Here is a 19,418-nt window from a genome sequence, read left to right as displayed (position 1 = left end):
GAAAAGGGCGTATTGTGTTGTTGGACTTAAATCTCCCTGGTAATTATCTTTTCTCTTGATGGCATCACTGGGCTTTTCCTTTATTAATGGAGATCATCATGTTGTGTGGATGCGAGTAATTTCCCAGACTCTGAGGAAATCTTGGCTGTGGAAGATCAAGAGTGATACCCCATCGTTTACTGTCCCTAGGCGAATGGTCTAACATGATAGAAGCCGGTGCTATCAGAGGATATATACAGTACACAACACAGATGGAGTCCTGATGTCAATCTTTTCAGATGATGGAGCTGTGTGAGACGTGGGGTATGGTATGCTCACGAATGAAATGCCTCAGAAATACAAGGAAGGAAAGGACCCATGGTGGTTGCTTGAATAATTCAGCATCCATCAACTATTCAGGAATTTCCTGTGGTTTGACTAAAATCAATACTTTTAGCCCACTCTTGCACTTGTTGTCTTCATTCATTTCTTTTCTTTTTTCTGACCCTCAATAAATGTTTAAATTTATCCTCACGGATGTTACATTTGTTTTATTGACTTTAAGCAGATTCGCTTTATTAGAGGAGTCCCTTCATTTGTGATCAATGATAGCATGAGGCACTAGCAGAAAAGCACCATGGATGTCAAAGAAAGGGGAAGTTAGACAAATAAGCGGGAGCATCTTGAAGCTACCACAGGGAAATCTGAAGGGCCTAAGTGACTGATAAACTGAAGACCATAACTCAACTATGTGGTGGCAGTGAGTGGCAACTCCCCAGAGTGAGCAGAATTTTATTGCTGTAATACCTTCTTCCTCTTCCACTAATCACACGGCTGACAGATAAAAGCTTTTATACTTACGCGTCATCCACAAAGCAAGGATATGGCATTTGCTGGGCAAAAACACCAAGGGGTTGGGTCTTTGACGTTTGCGTTCGTATAATGCCATGGTCCATCATATCCTGCAGGTAGGCGAAGCCTCCCCATATATAGCGCAGGTCGTTAAAGGAGTTGTCCCGGGCCCCAGGAGACCATGACCTTATTAAAAGCAAGCACACCATGATCTGTCTTAGCAAAGGGCAAGTAAACTACAACCAGAATGGTCAGAAATACAGTCAGAGTATCATGACTGTTTTTAGGTGTCATATTGTTTGAGAGTAAACTTTAAAAAACAAAAAAAAAGATCAGATCTTTTCTTAAACCGGAAGGACATAATAAAACCCAGAATCACAGGGCTTAAAGAAATACTTTGAAGTTTGGGAAAGTTTGGGAAAGCTTTCTTGCCCAGAGTCAGAAGGAAAGATTAATACCACTCTCACGTCTTATTAGCTTATTTTAGCTTAGCATAAATACTTGGGTAGTGGAAATTGGAAGCAGGAGGGAAACAGCTAGCCTAGCACTGTCCAAAGCCTACCAACACCTCTAAAGCTCATTAATTAACACTGTTTAATTACCAATATTCATCTTTGAACCAGACCAGACCAGCTGTATTTGCAGTCTTTATGCTAAGCTTACCATCTTTTGGCTCTAGCCTCATATTTAGCATACAGATATGAGAGTCGAATCAATCTCCTCATATAACTCTCGAGGAGAAGCGAATAGGCCTATTTCCCAAAATGTCATATTATTCCTTCAAACAAAAGCTATAAAATGTGTTACACAGGAAGAGCCAGTAAGAAAAGGCAGTTCAGTAAATAAATGTAGTATTTTCATACTGCGTCACATACCTGTCTTTCACTTTGCTGGTACGCTCTGCCTCATCGATGTCCATGCGGATTTTGTATTTTACATAAGGAGGGGGGTGGCTGGAGTTTGGCTGGAGGTTTTCAAAGACGACTCCAGCCCAGTATGTATCATTCTTCAGAAGCTCCAGTGCTTTGCTCACCAGATGGCCTTCAGTGGGGGCTGCCTCGAACTTATTCAGGTCTAAACACTGTCAACAAACACAGAAGTATCACAAAAATGTTCTATCATCTCTTTTACAGCAAATCATTCCTGTTCTATATAAACTATGTGTCCACAAAAGAGGGAATAAAACAAAAGGCAGGCATGAACTCAATGACAGAATGGCAGATGGATATTTAGCAAAAAGTGTCACTCAGCTATTGACTACACCACACAGAGCCTAGTTCCAAATTATCTGGAGCTGCAAGGGGGTGGGAAATGTTTTGGGCTTCAGACAAGCAAATGAGATACAGCCTCGCTAGCACTCCCCGTTCTGTAGCCTTGTCCCCTATTCCATGAGACGATAATGAGCTAGCCATCCTGGGAGGCAGTCACACCTGACAGCTGTCCACACATCTCAGTGCCGCAATAGTTTTATTATTTCCCCCAAGGATTCTCTAGTCTGTATTCTATATCAAGCTATGGTGGGAAACAAAATATCACAGACACAGCATTGGTTCAGAACATACAAGTGAGGATGTCGCAGCGTCGGAATGGTTACATGAGCCCAAAGTTTGGACAAGTGCTGAGAGAAATATATGGAGGAAAATGCTCTTCATAAACTAGGTATAGGAGGTACATGTTAATAGCCACCCCAAAAGTCTACCGCATTTCTAGATGGCCTTTACAGCTTTTCATGTCTCTATTTCTCTGTCACTACAAGCCATGATGTTTGTTTGGATAGAGTAAGATTGCTTATGCATTTTGGGTGGGTTTTTCTGTTGTTGTTTTTGACCACTGGGCCAGCAGCTAAGGCTAAGCTGTCTGATATGAACAATCTGATTCGGGCTCTGGACAGAGAAATTGGCACCACTGATAGCTTGCCAATCCCATCTTGGCCTAATTCAGAGGAACATCCAGGGCAACACATTGAGTTGTTTTGCTCATAGTAGCATCATGCTTGTGGAGATTATGCGGTTGCTGCAGACTGATAGTTAAGTGATTAACACTTGCAAACATATGATGAAGTTACTGCATAGCCAATGTGATGGTCAAGTGGCCATGTGAGTGCATACTGTGAGTTCTTTTAGAAGATATGACACATACCACACATCAATTTTATCTGCTCATGTCGGAGAGACTTTGGTAGATCATACATTCATCCTTAGAGAAATTACTCCAATGTCCTTAATGTTTAAGCAGAACATTACTATACTGTAATGCAGTATTCTCAATCTGCAGCTATGTATATAGCTTTATATATCTCAGGGTTATGAAGACGATGAAATTATACTACTTTAGTCTTACTGCTGCCATGAACGCCACTCATAATGACCTGTTATGCAGTTTGCATGATTATTCCTATTCTTATCTATTTTTCATAAATTCCACCATCAGTACCATGATCCTATTTAATTGTGGGGCAGCCATAAATGAAGCAGGGTAGCAGCAGCTCTAATTTGGGCCTGTGCTATTAAAGGGATGCAGCTTGATTGTTTACGCTGGTGGTGGCAACATGGAGAGAAGCCATGCCAATTATAAAATGGCCACAGATTGTTGGGCATTGATCTTGAGTTACTAATTTGCTCGCACAGATTATTATTTCAAGGATACAAATGACTCATTTGTGAACACATATTATCAAGGCGTTTATCGCTTCGATGTGCTGAATCTGTATCAGCACTGTGGACACTTGGTAGCTTGTTTTTTTTCTCCATGTATCCTAAAGTAATCAGTTTGCTCTAAAGATGAATTGTGCTTGGTTATTCACCATGCAGACTGTGCTTACAAAATGAGTAACCAAAAAGTAATTAAATCAGGCTAAATTATGTTATTCATCAGATGAACAAGATGTTTGTCTTTAAGATAAGCTATGAAAAAGCAAACTTTCCTAATTTTCTATCCAACAGTAAAAGAGATTATGCAGTGCAGTCAGTCATGGTCAGTTTAAATTGTGTACTGTGTAGAATTTTTTGTCTTATGGCTACTCCACATGCTTACATTGCCTCATCAGTGCTAAAAGTATTCTGCCCTACACTGAAAGAAAGCTCTCTTTTTCCCTAGAGATGTATACACCCAGATAAGAGGACATCAAGGGGAAAGTTATTAGACAACCTTTACGTCTAATAACTTTCCCTATCCTGGTATCCAGTTTGAGCAAAGTCAGAAAATAGATTGCATTATGTTGGAATTTCATTGGCCATGTATGGCTAACCCCAAGGGCCCAAACTGCCATCATACCCACCTGTGGATTGAAATGTGTCCGTGTGAGTGTGGCAGGGGGTGTGTGTGAGCTCTGTACATGTTTGATCACACAACACAGAGAAAGAAGGATTTTGCTGCAAACTGTGCCACAGATCAATGTATCAATGTCAAGTGTGTGTATGTGTTCCTACTTAGAGACTCCACTCTAGTTGATGCTTCTACAGATTCACTATAGTCAGGCCCATAACAATGTTTTTTTATGATTACCATGGAAGCAATGTAGTGACAGATCTTCCTGTGTATTTGACAGCATGCTAAGTCAAGGGTGTTAAACTTTAATGAATAAAAGACCAAAGCCCCTTTTGCAGCTTGTTCTCTGAAAACACACAAAAGCTCAATGAGTGAGCAAGTTCCCAAAAAAAAAAAAAAATCCCCGGACATGTCATCTGGAAAAGTCTTGAGTTTGGTTTTAACAACAGCAGAGCACAGATACAGCAACAACAGAGCTAAGAAACAAAAAGCACTGTGCTGAACATGGACACATTGCGACTTAGATGCGAAGCTCCCAGCATACATACTGAAGAACCCCTGATGTTTTGCCATCGTGTCACCGTTGTGAACAGAAAGAGGAGCAAAGGAAAGCAATTGTGTCATGGATACAAGACTAGTGCCAGATCACTGCCTCAAGTCTGTAAACAAGGGTATATGTGGTAATTGAATAGCTGACACTGCAAATTGTTTAAATATCATGACAGAATGAAATTACCATTGACACTGTGAAAAATTCAATTGTAATCGACTGTATATTGGTTGTGTAAGATGCTGCTGCACTGGCTAAAGTTACCTCCTCTGGATCGTGTTTTTAACAAACCCCACAACCCAGAAAAAAAGTTGATACATTAGAATTTATCAACTTATTTTTTTACAAAAAGGCTTTTGTTTGAGCACTTTAAAGGTCATATAGCCCTTGTTTTTAACACCACCTCCAACCATCGAAACCACATGGGTAATATCAGGTGAACCAGATAAATAACACAGATGGGAGAGGCTAAAAGAGAACAGTGGAGGGAGGGCAGAAAAACATCTATTCCCAATTTCCTCACCAGTGAGAATAATCTTTTTTTTAAAACTTAAATGTCAGAGAATGTTTTTTATTTTTTTAAATCAAATCTCTCACTTTACTGAAGAGGTCAGAGAACCCTCAAGTGCATGAGTGGGCTGGAAGTCATGTTCATGAGGTGCTACGCATTTAATAAAAGCATGGACAAAAAAGAATTACATACACCAAGGAAGTTGGAGAGAAGCTTCAGGATTTGGCTAGTGTTGTTGTAAACGTTCCGCCAGTCGTAGGGCGGCATGCCGGGTGGACGATCCTCCGGGGGCCCATTGTAAAGGAAGTTGGCCAGCTGCTCGGCTGTCCACGCTGTGCCGCTGAGACGCTGGTTGAGGACAGCAGCAAACACTGGATTCGCCAGCAAAGCCTGATTTAGAAAGGCAAGAAGATGGTTTTAATTATAGTCACTCTGGTTGCAAGTGAGGGGTTTAGAATGAATGTGGCATGAATGCAATGGAATCTAACTGAGGACCAAAGCGGTTTAGATCGAAGGGTATTATTTTAGAAGAGAAAGCAAGGGAGGTCAGCTTTGTTCGTTGGTGGCTGTGACATTCATTCTTCTGCTGAATTAATTAGGAGTGTTAAGATAGATGGCACTGTTGTACTTCAGGCTCTGGGATACAACATTAACTATTCTCACGGCCAAAAAGTGCTTATGCGCAGCATACATTACGAATGTACAGTACCCCCCCACACACATAGCATATGCACATTTACATGGACATACATTAAGGAGTAGAGTGTGAAAATGAATGCAAATTTAAACACTGCCTGTACACACACGTAAAAAATACAAGAGCATGAAACAGACATATAGGCAAATGCTGATTTCTGTCCCCTTCACTTTGCAAGAACCATGTATGTCAAGCCTCTTTCCGGCATCTCAAGCCATGGATCAAGCTGCAACTCCTCTGATCAAGGTGAATAAGAAGCAAATACAACCTTGCTCTTCAGTACCTAAACCTTACATGTATACAACACATGAATATGCATATGTGAGAATGTTGTGTGAAATAAACAGTTCTGAGCTCCTCAAACAATACAGTGGCTCTTGCATAATAAGATCAGTTTACTCCCACTTGTTGGTTTAAACGCATTGCACTCTATTTAGTAGCTACTACCATTCCCCCTCACTCCCACCCAGTATTTCCATGCTGCTGTGAAATTACCGCCTAACTATTACTACAACGCTGTTCCTATAATGACAGTGTTACTTACTACATAAACTAAAATTAAACATAAGAGTGATTATATACCTGTCATGTACACAGAGGAACACTGAAAAGGAAACTAAATCCATTGAGATAATAAGTTATTTAAAACAGCCATCAAATACCATTTATAATTTTAGGAAAAAAAACATACCTACTGTTTCCAAACCAATCATTCTACAAGATGAATATGCATGGTTCACATTTGAAAGTGGACTGTGTGGACTGAAGAAGAAAGGGCGCTGTATGTCAATCAAGAATATGGCCTCTAAAGTGCGAAAGTCTGAGTTGTGATTCAGATTTATTCTGGCCAGTGCAGTGGCATTTCAGTGTCAACACTTCTGATGATATTCTGCCTAACCTTAAGACAAAGTGTCATATTAAGTAATCTCTATGCTGCATGTGACCTTTTAAAAAAAAAAAATCTGCATCCATCTTAGTGGGTGCGACATCAAGGACATGACCCATCAAAAATGTGTATATTTTAAAGTCTGTGAGTCATTTTGGAATTACAGTGGTCACGCCGGCAAATTGACCGTATCTGTTAAGTCAGCTCACTATTTGAAATCTTCATCCAGGCTACGACTACATGTGGCATAATTTTCAGTGGTATTTGCGCAAGAGAGTTACAGACATGCCATGTAACCTTGTGGGTCATGTGTCAAATTAATTTGCTCGTCATGAGCGGATCTCTCAGTGATGAAGTTAAATGTATTTGCCTTCCTAAACAAGGTCTATATCCAGAATATAAAAGTTGTTTTCTGCAGAGAGTATGGGTCCTTTTTATTTCATAGTTTTTAATTAAAGCATTGAGTTCAAGTTATAAACCCTCAGATTTTCATGAAATTAAACGCCATTTTTAATAAAAATTTATGGTCGGCCATTTGATGTATTTACATTCACTAATTACCTCTCTGTATAGTATTATTATTGTTATTTTTAGTGGCGGAGTCCGCCACAATAGATTAAAACAAGGCATGCGCTTAACCAGTATAATTGTATGTTATTTGAATCGTATTGATAACAGCCTGACTCTAGTTACACCTAATGCAAATAGGGTGGTCTAATGCTGATGCTTCACATTAAAAGCACAAAATCAATCAATCAAGACATTTTCACCACACTTGGGTAGTTAATCACTTTCATATGTGACAGGGAGTAATGGAACGAAGAATACCTGCCATAGTGAGCTACTAGATGAAGAGTTGCATTGAAATGCCACCTCCAACCTCTGAGAAAGGTAATTAACTTTATTGTGCCCTACTGTTGTGTGGAAAACTACTACATGAACTACTTTCATGTGCAGCATGAAATCAGACTGCAGTTGCTCATGGTGCGACATGAAAAAGGGTGGATTACTGACTGACTTCTTTATTAAAACAAAGGGAGTCTGTTTGGCTGTACAGTAAACAAATACTCCATGCTCTTCTGTTCTATTTCTGAAGTATTAAACCACACTTGCTGTTTCCAAGGTAACCACGGGTGACGCCAAATAAACCAGGACTGAAAAAATAAGGATTACAACTTACAACGTGTAAACACTATGTAAAGTAATAGGCAGTTACATGAAACATATTTTAACCCACTTTTATTTGTAAGCTGTTTCTGTACAGTATGTCCTTCTATGCATCGCTACACCGTACATCTTCTGTCTCAAATGTAGCTGTGGTGGTGATGGTAATTGGTCCATCACCGTAAAACGGGTCTGCGACCTTGAAGGACCTCTGAAGATGACAAACCTCCGATGCCACCAGTTTCGTAGTGAGAGGCAGAGAGAGAGAGAGAGAGAGAGAGAGAGAGAGAGAGCCGGGCTGGAAGAAAATGAAGACAAAGGAGGATTGCCGGCCCATTTGTGTAAAGGTTAGGGCTAGGGTAATGAATACCCTGGCTATATGGAGCTCCCAATGGCTGCTTCCCTCCAGCTGCCTATAAGCTCATTTGGAGTGACACCGGAGTAATGTCAGTGTCAAGGAAATACGGCAAGAGGCAAAGAGAGAGAGAAGGAGAGAGGGAGGGAGAGAAGTGGTGGCGAAGAGTCCATGTCCTCTACTTCTATAGATAATCCTTTCTGCCAGGATGAAAATTATCCTGCACTTATCCATAATTACTTTCCTCCCTCGGTTTCCATATCTAACAGAAGGTGCAACAAATTGATATACACGACATGTATATTCTCACCTGCAGTATATATCAGGCCTCGTTTTTTTTTTTTTTACTGATTTCGGCTACAAAATACCAGGATATTTTGTCTCTATGCATTCAAAGCAATGAAGGAGGTTGTCTCATGACAAGCTAGGAATAGGAAACTGCAGTGAATTGGAGAGAAAAAGAGTAAATCAGCTGCTGCTGATGTGCTAGAGTCTAATTAAAAAAGCAAAAAAGGAACAACAAAAAAATGAAAACCAGCCAGAAAAACAACTCACTAATTACACATGTTCTAGTGAGTTAGTGAGCTTTGGAGGTGCTGGTAGGCAGATTTTTTACCTTTGGAAAGAACCAGGCCAACTGTTTCTACTTTTTATGCTAAGCTAATGGTCTCTTGGCTGTAGCTTCATATTAATCATACATATACAAGGGTGGTATCAATCTAACTCAGGGCCAAAAAGCAAATAAGCACATTTCCAGAAATGTCGGACAATCCTGGCCCAGTAATAGAAATGTCGGTCCAGTGTGTAGGACTCAGTGGCATCTAGTGGTGTAGTTGCAGATTGCAATTCCCTCACTTCCCCCTCCCATTTCAAGCGCAAAGGAGAAACCACAGTGTCTATGACATTCGCAAAAAGTGTGAACGTCCCTATCTAGTGCCAGTGCTTGGTTTGTCTGTTGTGGGCTAATGTAGAAACATGGCGGTCCAACATGGCAGCCTTCATGGAAGGTGACCAACGGCGTCTGCAGATATAAACAGCTCATTCTAAGGTAACTAAACATACAGATTCTTATTTTTATAACAGTTATGCAGATTATATTCAATTTCTGCCAATAGATCCTCCTAAATGTTACACACTGAACCTTTAAGTCTGTACTGCACAGGTAAATGTGGAATACAATAATACAAAAGCTGCTTTTTGAGACTATCCAGCTGAAGCCAAAAGTACCGCAGGTGAAACCTGACTGTACATAACAAGTTTACAAGGTAACTTCTTAAGATTTCTGTAAAAATAAACATGTTCAGTATTAAAACTTGTTACCTGTCAGTTGAGAAACTAGATTTTTTCAGAAAACCTAATAATCACATTTTGTAATAGTGCTTCTTAGAGTCTTACCCGTATTGAATTGACTTGAGGGCTATTTTGAAGGAAATCCCAGACACGTGGCCCGAGTTCATCCCACGAATCAGCAAGCTCTCTGAGCATAGCCAAGGCGTTGAATGTGCTATTTGCCTGAAACAAAAACAACAAAAGCAGTATTATTTTACAATAAAGTTAACTCACCTTTCCCTGACTGAAAGCATACCCACTGAGTCTATTCTGTTTGCTCTGAGCCAATCCACACATGAAAGTACTCCACATCTGAATACTTCAGCTAATCCCTAGAGGAACTCATCACATTGTAACGCTGCAACCCCCCATGGTGACGAATGTAAATGGGGTTATTTATCCCTGAACATTGACTTGTAAACAATCTGAATGTCTGGTGTGAAAGGGGCCTTCTGCACCAGCACTGGGCCACTTGCTGTGAACTCATTACGAATTCTCGATGCAAAACCCTCACCGCCTGCCTGTTGTTTGTTTTGCTTATGCAGTTATCAAAACAATGCTAATATCTTGGAGGAATGTCATGTCATGAAAATGCATTACATTCACCAGGTTCCATGAACAGACCTCCTGACTAACTAGTGCACTGTTTTTATTTTCTTCCCCTGGTGGTAACTTTGTGTGACATTCATTGTTTTTTTATTCTTCCACTGGAGGCTTCTTCACAGTTACTGATACCTGTTATTGGTCTGATCCTGCATACAGGATATTCAAATGTATCCACAAACAAATGGAAAACAATGTTTTCAGCTTTCACTAAAATTGCTCATACCATACACCAATGTGAGCAAGATATTCAGCTACTTTTCAAGGGCATGAGAAGTCAGCATGCATGTAAATATGTTATATTTTTCTCTCTAGACTTACCTCTTTCACCATGAGGCGAGCAGCAGGTGTATCAGGTGTGTAGAGGACTTTCCCTTGCAATAACGGCTTGAAGGTGCTCCAAATGTAGCGCAGACCAGGTGTGCTCTCCAGGGTGTCGACAAGAGTCTGACAAAAATCATCTACAGCAGGAAAGAGGAGAGGAGAGAAGACAGGGAAAGTCAAGGCAAGACCAAGAAATGTCTGATGCTCTTTCACGGGACAGGAGGAAAGAGGCGAAATAAGCTGTTAAATCTGCAAGAAATCAGAGATTTTGCAGCACCCAAGAAACAAAAATGATAAATATTGCACATGAGCTCGAAATTATGAGTTTCATTCAACCATTAAACATACATCTTGACCACTTAAATTCACATTTATAACTAAACCAGACATATCTACTGAAATAATAAAGTAGACCTCTGTCTAATATGACATGTGAAATCATATTTATATTTAAACATTTTTATACATCAAAGTTGGCATAATTCCCCCTATGAATAGAGATTTGAGAAAAGCACTTTTATCACATGCAGAAATAAGAAAATCAGACACATGCATCCATTAACTGACAAATCAAAAAAACATCACATATACTGGTGCATAAAAAATAGAAGCAATGCTGAGGTAATACACTGTAACACATATAGAGCTGGTAAAATGCAAGAAAAGAACCAAACAACCTCGAGTTTACACCATAGGGACAGTATTGACGCAATCACTGCCCTTCAGAACAGATAGTTATTACTTCTAACGGCTGCTACTAATGACTCCTTTTTGTAGAGTCTTGATTAAGGATACTTGTTCGATTTTTCTGAAGCCATCGCAACTAGTAAGTGTTACAATGTTGTTCCTTTGTGCAATGATCACTTCGCAACAATTTCACAAGTACTTTGAACCAACAGGACTGACAGGAGCTAAGGGTACTTTAACACAACGTTTAGGGGCTGAATTGTTCTTAAGTGTTTATATAGTTTATTGTATAGCATATTGTTAGGCGAGCCATGTAATAACTAGTTTTTATTTGAGTAATGTTAGAGCACTAACAAACTGACAATGACTTTGGAGCACTATGACTCAGATATTACATCTTATCTTTTTTCCTTCCTAAAACATTACTCATAAGTACTGTAAGCCTTTGTGAATGCTTGCTCGGCTTTTACTGCCGCACTCCATTTTACATTTTCTTTTATTTCTATAAGTTATTTTTGTCCCCTGGGTGCTCTGGGTTTTTATTGTTGGCTTTCTATTTGTATATTCCTTTGCCTATATGTTAATTATTCCCTTTTAAGTGCTTTGGAATTTGTTAAGAGTATTACAATAAAATGAGGGGCAAAACTGGGGCTCTAAAGAATCTGGACAAGTTTTGAAGAGATACTGCCACGGAAGTCATACAAAACCCATAACCACCTTAGGTTGCATTCTAGCCCTTAGATTAGGAAAGAAACCTTTGGGTTTATAGAGTCTTATCAGCATCCATTCAGAACTGAAACATGCAAGGACATATTCAAACGATTGTCATAGAATTGTTGATAGGTTAGCTCATCTTGATTCAATAACTGCCTCGCCATCAGTATTTAATCAAGTGGTTTGGATACAAAAAATAAAATCCCACAAAAAATGTCAGCAATTATATCTTTGGATGAAGTAATTTTTACTTACAGTTTATTGTTGATAATAAAGCATATACAGTATCTAATTCTATCTGTTAAAAACACACCATTGCTGCTTCTTTTTCCTGAGAAAAGGGGTTTATAAAATGAAAAGCTCTCCTAAAGTGGATATAGGGTCAGTTACTGGTAAAGTACTTTATTATGCATCAGCGTTCAGAGAGTTGCAAAGTGGATGTATTTACAAAAAGTTATTAAAAGTTGTTATTACTTTAATACACAGGTAGAGGAAAACACAAGCCAAGAGTTCAGACCTGAGTACATAAGGAAAAAGCTTCTGTGGAGCCGAGCAAAGAAAGTCAATATGCTCAGCAGCAGTCCGATCATTACTAATTTAACTTATCTGCCAACGTGAATATTGCCAGGTTGGGAGAGTGCTGAATAGGTTACATGAGGACCTGCACTGCAAGGAATGGAGCCTGATATAGAAAGAAAGCCTGCACTTGGATGGTGCCTGCCTTGCTCTGACTGAAAATATCTGATTCTTGCAGTAGTTAATCAGACAATTGATCAATTCAGTGTGTCGTCTGCCAGTCAGTATGACCGTCTGCCTTTTTGATCTGTAACCAGCCGTCCCTTTTGTTCAGACACCTGTCATTACATCAGTGCTTTTTCCAGTCCTTTTTCATTTTTCCCCTGTCAAGACCGCAACCTCAACCCTCCACTTCTTCTCATCTCACCAGGGCAACCGTTTCCCCTATCAGGGAGATTTTAGCGGCCATTTTCAGTGCAATTAAATGTTAGCCTTTCTGCCTCCTGGCCATCTTTCTCAGGTGCTCCTGGGAGGTCTGTGCACAGGCAGCTAATGGCCACCCCTTAGTCTGAGTCTGGCCAGCTGTTCCCTCCACAGACTGCACAGATGCCACTTCTTGCAACCATAACACTTGAAAAACAGGAAATGTGTGTGACAGACAGCTCAGTAGCTCTCTGCTGTTTGGTGTCCCTCAGAAAGTATTTAAGAAATAGGAACTGTTTGTAATTGTAATTGTTTACTTTCAATTCAATTTCATATTGTGCTTGTCAATTACAGTACGATGAAAGAGCTTAGGTTTCCAAAATGGACTGAATGGATGCATTGAACCAAAGAAGACAGATGTTCACCTTAATGCAGAGGTTCTAAATCTGCTGGTCTGGGCCCAAGATGGGATGCACACATAAATATGTAGGCTCACAGTTTTTGCTTTTTTCCCAATGAAAAACACTTTCACCTATTCGGGCCTTTAAAAAGGTACCCTGAGGAGCTTTTCACCAGTAGTAGTAGTTGTTTGTATCGTGCAGGTAACGCAAAACCCATTCCTGGCGGCAGTTTTATATTATTCCACTGACTGACAGTTGGTGGCAGTAACATGCAAGCAAGCAGTGTCAAAAAAAACGAAGAAGAAGAAGACTGCTAGCTAGCAAATATGGACGTACAGAATGCAGGATTTAAAGTGTTAAAAGAAACTGGCTTTGCAAGACCTCAAAGACACACACAAAGTGATGAAAGTGAAATTTAAGGTGGGGTCACAAGTCGACAAGTAGCACATGCAGTCAAGCACACTGCATATACCACTGTATTTCCTGTATGTTATAACCTGTCGCATGCTAAGGTAGCATACAGTATGTTACCTTATTTCATAAAAATGTTCTGATTATGAAAGTGATTATGAGAATGAGAAGCAGCATGCCTGGGCCAATCACAAGACACAAAGAATACAGAATTCTAGTCAACAATGGAGAATGGATATAGATGGCAGGGACAAATCTATAACACTTTTAGCAATAGGTATCTTTGTATCGTGGGACAGATATATCCGTTTTTGATATTTTGTGTGCTAAAGGAAGCATCAGATTACAGAGGTTACACACTCTCACGAGCTGTGCAGTTCTTTTTGACAACAGATCTGTACTTTATTACAAAACGGCAGTATGAAAGAACAAGAGAATCTGTTCTTTACACCAGTTTTAGCCACAGTCAAATAATTGCTTGGAGCCTCAAGTCAGCCCCTCAACTTACCTGGCAAATTTAATCAATTTGAGTTGCACCCTGGAGATGGGCTCAATTCAGCACTACAGTGAGACCATGCCGTCGCCACACTGCAACTGCTGGTGCTACACACACACACAAACACACACACACACACACACACACACACACACACACACACACACACACACACACACACACTATCTTGCACGTGCAATCACATGTACAGACATGGGAAAAGGATATTACTCTAGGTTCACATGACTCATATTTCAGGCATTTCTTACAATGCACAATCAGAGTACACATACAGACAAACACACACACACATACAGTGCAGTGCGCATGTACACCTTAAATGACATGCCAGTCTAAAGTGAACTAACCCATACATCAATAAAGCAGCACTTATTTCCTACGAGCAGTACAAATCAAGTGCTGTCTTGCAGCATTCCAACAGAAAGTCAAATAAGCGTGAATAAATGTCATTGAAGTCGCTCTCTCATAAGACAGAGAGGCCGCTTTGACATTCAGCAGTAAAAGATGAGCCTCTCTTACTCCCAACAACTGCCTCGATAGGCCGGTATTCGGCCTTCAGTATATATTAAAGGGAACCAATTACTAATGATTCAAAGAGAAACCCATGGGCAAATACTCAGAGGATGACAGTGTGAGTCTCGAGATAATTAGGAAATGTTATGCGCAATGTCGGAGAAAAATCATACTAGTGAAAATAGGACAATGCTAAATGAAAGAGGGAAAAGTTATTTTGACAACAGTAGATGCGTTAATTTGAAAGGTTGATGTTTGCCGTCGGTACAAAATACCCGCTACGATATTAGGTCAAGTCAAACCACCGGTTTTATATTCCATAGTGCTCTCACTGTTTTGACTATTTCATTTAAAGGGAGTCAACCCATTAAATAACTCTGTATGGTATCAAGTAATGTCAAGTGTAACAGCAATGAAAACAACCTCTAAAATGAGAGGTATGTATAAGAGCCTCCAAAAACAACAAGCAAATGTATTAAACAAATATGTAAATGTAGGTATATGACCTTGCAGAGCCATTTAATCACTGTTACCCATGCTAATCTACTGGGTAATTTTAAAAAATGGTAACTATTTCAAATTATTGTTTACTGTCTAGAAGAACTGTTACCACCCCAACTATTCTGCATAGTGACTCAGAAGTTTTCCTTTGCTGTAAACCATTAATTGGGAACAGAACGTCCCTGAGCCGTTAACCAAACCTTAGTGTTGGCCTTTATTATTGCTGTTCTGCTATTCCTTTGAGTGTACTTTTACACTTACAAAGGAGTTGTAATTGGCCATTATGCAGACGAACTGCACAATCCAGATTCATTTAACTGTACATAGACCAACACAATGAAATGCCACGGCAAATCCAAAACAGCCATTAGCATGCTAACAGAGACGTTGGTGCTTATTTTGAATGGATGATACAATGTTTTTGCTAATTTGCGCTGGCACTAGCATGCAATTCCACTTTACAGTGTAACTTTATTCCAAGGGAATAGGGACTTCTTATTAAAATCTAATTTTGTGCAGTAGTCTCCAAAGAACAGGCATTTAATGAAACAGGAATGCATGGTCTCTAATGAGCAAGAGGCTGCAAGAAGTTTCCAGAAGATCTAATTCTCAAGGATTTTATGGAACAAACATATGCAGTGATTTTCCCTACCATACCAACAATTGCTGTCCTTCTTTTATTTACTTTTTTCCTTTTAATAAGGATCGATGATAACAATGATTTCTTTGTACAGCACTAGAAAGAAAGGCCTATGTGCATATAATCTTTTTGGAATTTTTATTATTATTTCTTTTCTCAGTTATTTCTGTCTGGTTATATATTTCTCAAATATCAATTATGTACATCACACTAACAGTACAGTACAGTCTCAACATGTATTGCACAATCCTTCCATATATTTAAATGCATGGAAAATGGTTTGCTTTCCTCTATACTCCTTCCAGTCAAGAAAATGAGGCAGACCAAACCTTTATTCTAAAAATCTATTATTATGTTTGCAGAAATAGAGCACAAAACTTTACTTGGGAATTAGTTGTGCTGTTAAAACAAATACTTATCCCCATGTGGAAAAAGTTAACATCCCTTAAATGACTAAAAATAGAATCAGGTGCACTTTAACAGGTGCAATGATAAAAAGTTTGTTAATCTAAGAGGGTCCACCAATGCATCAAAACCAGACACATGGTCAGGACTAAACATCCAGGTGTGTGATAATCTATAATTACTTTTTTCCTGGGGGATACTCAAGTCCCACGGATTAAAATTAAAAACAGGTATTCTACAAATACTGATAATGTCGGACTGCTGCCAGTCTGTTTAGAGGAGGTCATCTTCACAATGTTAACCCACTGAAAATCCAGAGTAACATTAAATGATGTACAGGCATCTTTTTCTACTGTTACTTTCAAAGTACATGAGTCAACTGTAACTCAAATTGGTAGCTCAGGGAGGTTTTCCAGACAACACTGGGGTGAACAACAACCTTACTATAACATCATATGCTGGATCATGTCAGGTGTTTGATAAAACAAAACAATGCCTTTGAAAAGATCAGCCTTAATCATTGGTGAAACATCATACAGTAGTTTGGGGATGCCTTATTTCCTCAACAGGCCTCAGGCCACAGTGTGAGTTTTTTGTTTTGTTTTGTTTCTTAGCCCATGAAACTTCTCACTCACTCAGTGCACTCTGACACCAGTGGAGAAACACCTTTTCTAATTTTGATGGAAAGAGCTTTAAGCACATATACAGTACTGTACCTGACTGTACCACGTGTTTATACTACAAGCAACGTGTTCAACAAGTAACTTCTCATCTGTTTCAGATCTGAGTCACATAAATCACAAGCATCTTTTATGTATGCCTATTTTACTTTGATATCAAGTCCTCAACCACTCGACCAAATGTAGCAACAGAAACACACTGTGATGCAGTAATGTCAGCCAAGCAGAGTGTGTACTGGGTTAGATCAAAGGGTGATTCATATCAGTACTTGGCTCTTGAATCTCCTCCACAAATGCTCGTAGAATCTATCTTTCCTCTTTTATTAATCAAATCCTTGCAGCCAAGAGAACGCTTATTTCTGGAATACATCTATCATAAGTAGCACCAGGCACAACTCTAGTTGGATAAAGCAGTGAAGGATACTCAACTGCAAATCATCAGGAGTATGGGAGACAATGGCTAGGCTTCCATCCAAATGTCTAAAAAAGTTTAACCCAATTTTGAGAAGATTTGCAAAAAAAATGTGAACAAATACTTATTTCCATCCACCACCATTATAAGATTATTAGGAGTTGGTTCATCGAGACAACCAGTAGGTGGTACTAATTCTGCATTCGTAAATGTGCATAGAAACAGGTGGATGGAAACTCACCTAATGACATCCTGGGGATGAATTGGACACAGAAATTTTGACAGCTACAGGACTATTTAAAGGCATCACTGAACTCCATCACAACTCCACCTTCCCCAAAAAATCTTTACAAACTGAGCCAGGCTTAGTGAAATCAATACAGCACCAGAGAATATGAGTACAAACGCTGACAATATGGCTGCCTGGGTTGTATTTCATTACTGAATAGAACAAAATACCAGTTTATAACACAAAAAAGTGTTTTAGTGACACCATCTGTCCTCTGTGGGAAGTTTGGGTTGCCATATGTTCATGTTTAGGATGTTATATATTGTATGACTCTGCTCCACCCAGAAAACAACATCAGTTTCCACTTGGGATAAGTTGCTCTGGACTTTCCTCTCCATTAAGAAAACATCATTATGTCAGGGTGGGGAGCACACAGCTTCTAAATGGAATGAGAAGAGCTGATTTGATTGGCTACGATTGATGCCAGCCGCTGACACAGCCGCCGATAATGTATTCCTAATCAAACCCAGTTTCCAGCTCTAGCACAGGTGCCAACTGTGCCACAGGTGCCCGGTTCCTGGATGTGCACAAGTAGTCACATCCTGTGCACCGTTGACTGCATTGTGTTCCATGCACCACTAATTCATGCAAATAGGAATCATTGTTTGTTTTTTTATCACATGCATGCATATTTTGATAACAGGAAATGCTGTGGTTTGCATTGAATCTGCTTAGAGTACTAATGATTAATTATACAGTGTACTTGATCTAACAGAATTACTTTCAGTCTCATTACCAACACACCTGACCCAAAACATGGCTACTGAGCCTTGCTGCACTGATATTGTGTGTGCCATTAGCAAGGCTACAGGAGCTCCACATTGTTTTCTCCATAACATTGTCAACACACTTTTTTTTTATTCTGACATGACACTGCTTTGAAAGGGGAGAAAAATAGTTTTATTAGATTAGTTATGATTCATGCAATCCTCTGTCACTCCTTCTGATTAAATATTTTTCCAAATGCAGCATGGTTTTGCTTTATACCACTGGCTGCAAAATTACCAAAATGTCCCATTTCCTGTGATACTGTGCACTGTTACTGCCTACTGGTTTCTAAAATAATAACCAATTTTGTCCGTTTCTGACTACCATGACTACACCAAGTGCTGTAAAAGTAAAATGTAGATCCAAGATTAAGATAGAAGTGCTGTGACAACTTGGCTTTATAAAGGAGTTTGCTGCAGCACTTACCGGAACTGTTGCCCATAATGCCCATAATGGAGATTGCCTTGTTGTTAGCCATCTGTCTAGGTGAGCTTAAACTGACGGGCATATTGGTGGAATTGAAGTCAGGCCGCTGTTCGCACAGTAGCATATTGATACTGCCAATCATGTCCCTTTGGAAATCCAATGAACTTGCTGCCTTAAAGATTTCAGAGTTCTGCAACCTGGCCATCTGGATGCAAGAAAAGTCAGGAGTTAAAAAGTAAAAAAATAACAGCAATATCATAAAATAAGAATATGGAGTCCAGTCCAGTGTACAGGGACAACACTCACCTCCTCAATCACTGGTAATGCATTTTGAGTGGTTTTCCCAATCAATGTTGCTGTGTCTGCTCCATTTAGATCCAACGCTGAAGGTAGCTAAAGGAGGGTTAGAACATTTGGTGTGAATGGATGCACATGCATGGCCAAAACTTAAGAAGGAAATAGTCTAATGTATTTTTTCAATTGTTTCAAATGTTCTCTCTTTTTTTAAACTATGTCCTGAAAAAATATGTTATTGTATTGTATAACCAGTGGCTAGAGTTGTAATTTCCATATTCATTTAGATTTTTATCAGAACCTG

The 19,418-nt window shown here is 39.4% G+C and overlaps 1 protein-coding gene across 3 annotated transcripts in view; it reads right to left on the bottom strand.

The window, feature by feature from the left end:
- Window positions 1–19,418, bottom strand: part of LOC127379635 (phospholipid-transporting ATPase ABCA1-like) — a 144,655-nt gene that overhangs the window by 106,942 nt on the left and 18,295 nt on the right. For all 3 annotated transcript variants that reach the window (XM_051429503.1, XM_051429504.1, XM_051429505.1), the window contains 7 exons: window positions 19,127–19,213; window positions 18,821–19,025; window positions 10,515–10,654; window positions 9,657–9,773; window positions 5,352–5,549; window positions 1,707–1,912; window positions 841–1,017 (listed from right to left, as the gene is read on the bottom strand). In XM_051429503.1, the coding sequence (XP_051285463.1) occupies window positions 841–1,017; window positions 1,707–1,912; window positions 5,352–5,549; window positions 9,657–9,773; window positions 10,515–10,654; window positions 18,821–19,025; window positions 19,127–19,213 (1,130 nt within the window). The remainder of the gene's footprint in view (window positions 1–840; window positions 1,018–1,706; window positions 1,913–5,351; window positions 5,550–9,656; window positions 9,774–10,514; window positions 10,655–18,820; window positions 19,026–19,126; window positions 19,214–19,418) is intronic.

The sequence above is a fragment of the Dicentrarchus labrax genome, unplaced genomic scaffold (genome assembly GCF_905237075.1).
Source record: "Dicentrarchus labrax unplaced genomic scaffold, dlabrax2021, whole genome shotgun sequence".
In the NCBI taxonomy this organism is placed as follows: domain Eukaryota; kingdom Metazoa; phylum Chordata; class Actinopteri; family Moronidae; genus Dicentrarchus; species Dicentrarchus labrax.
Note: the sequence above shows the minus strand (reverse complement) of the source record. Positions and strands in the feature narration are given on the sequence as shown.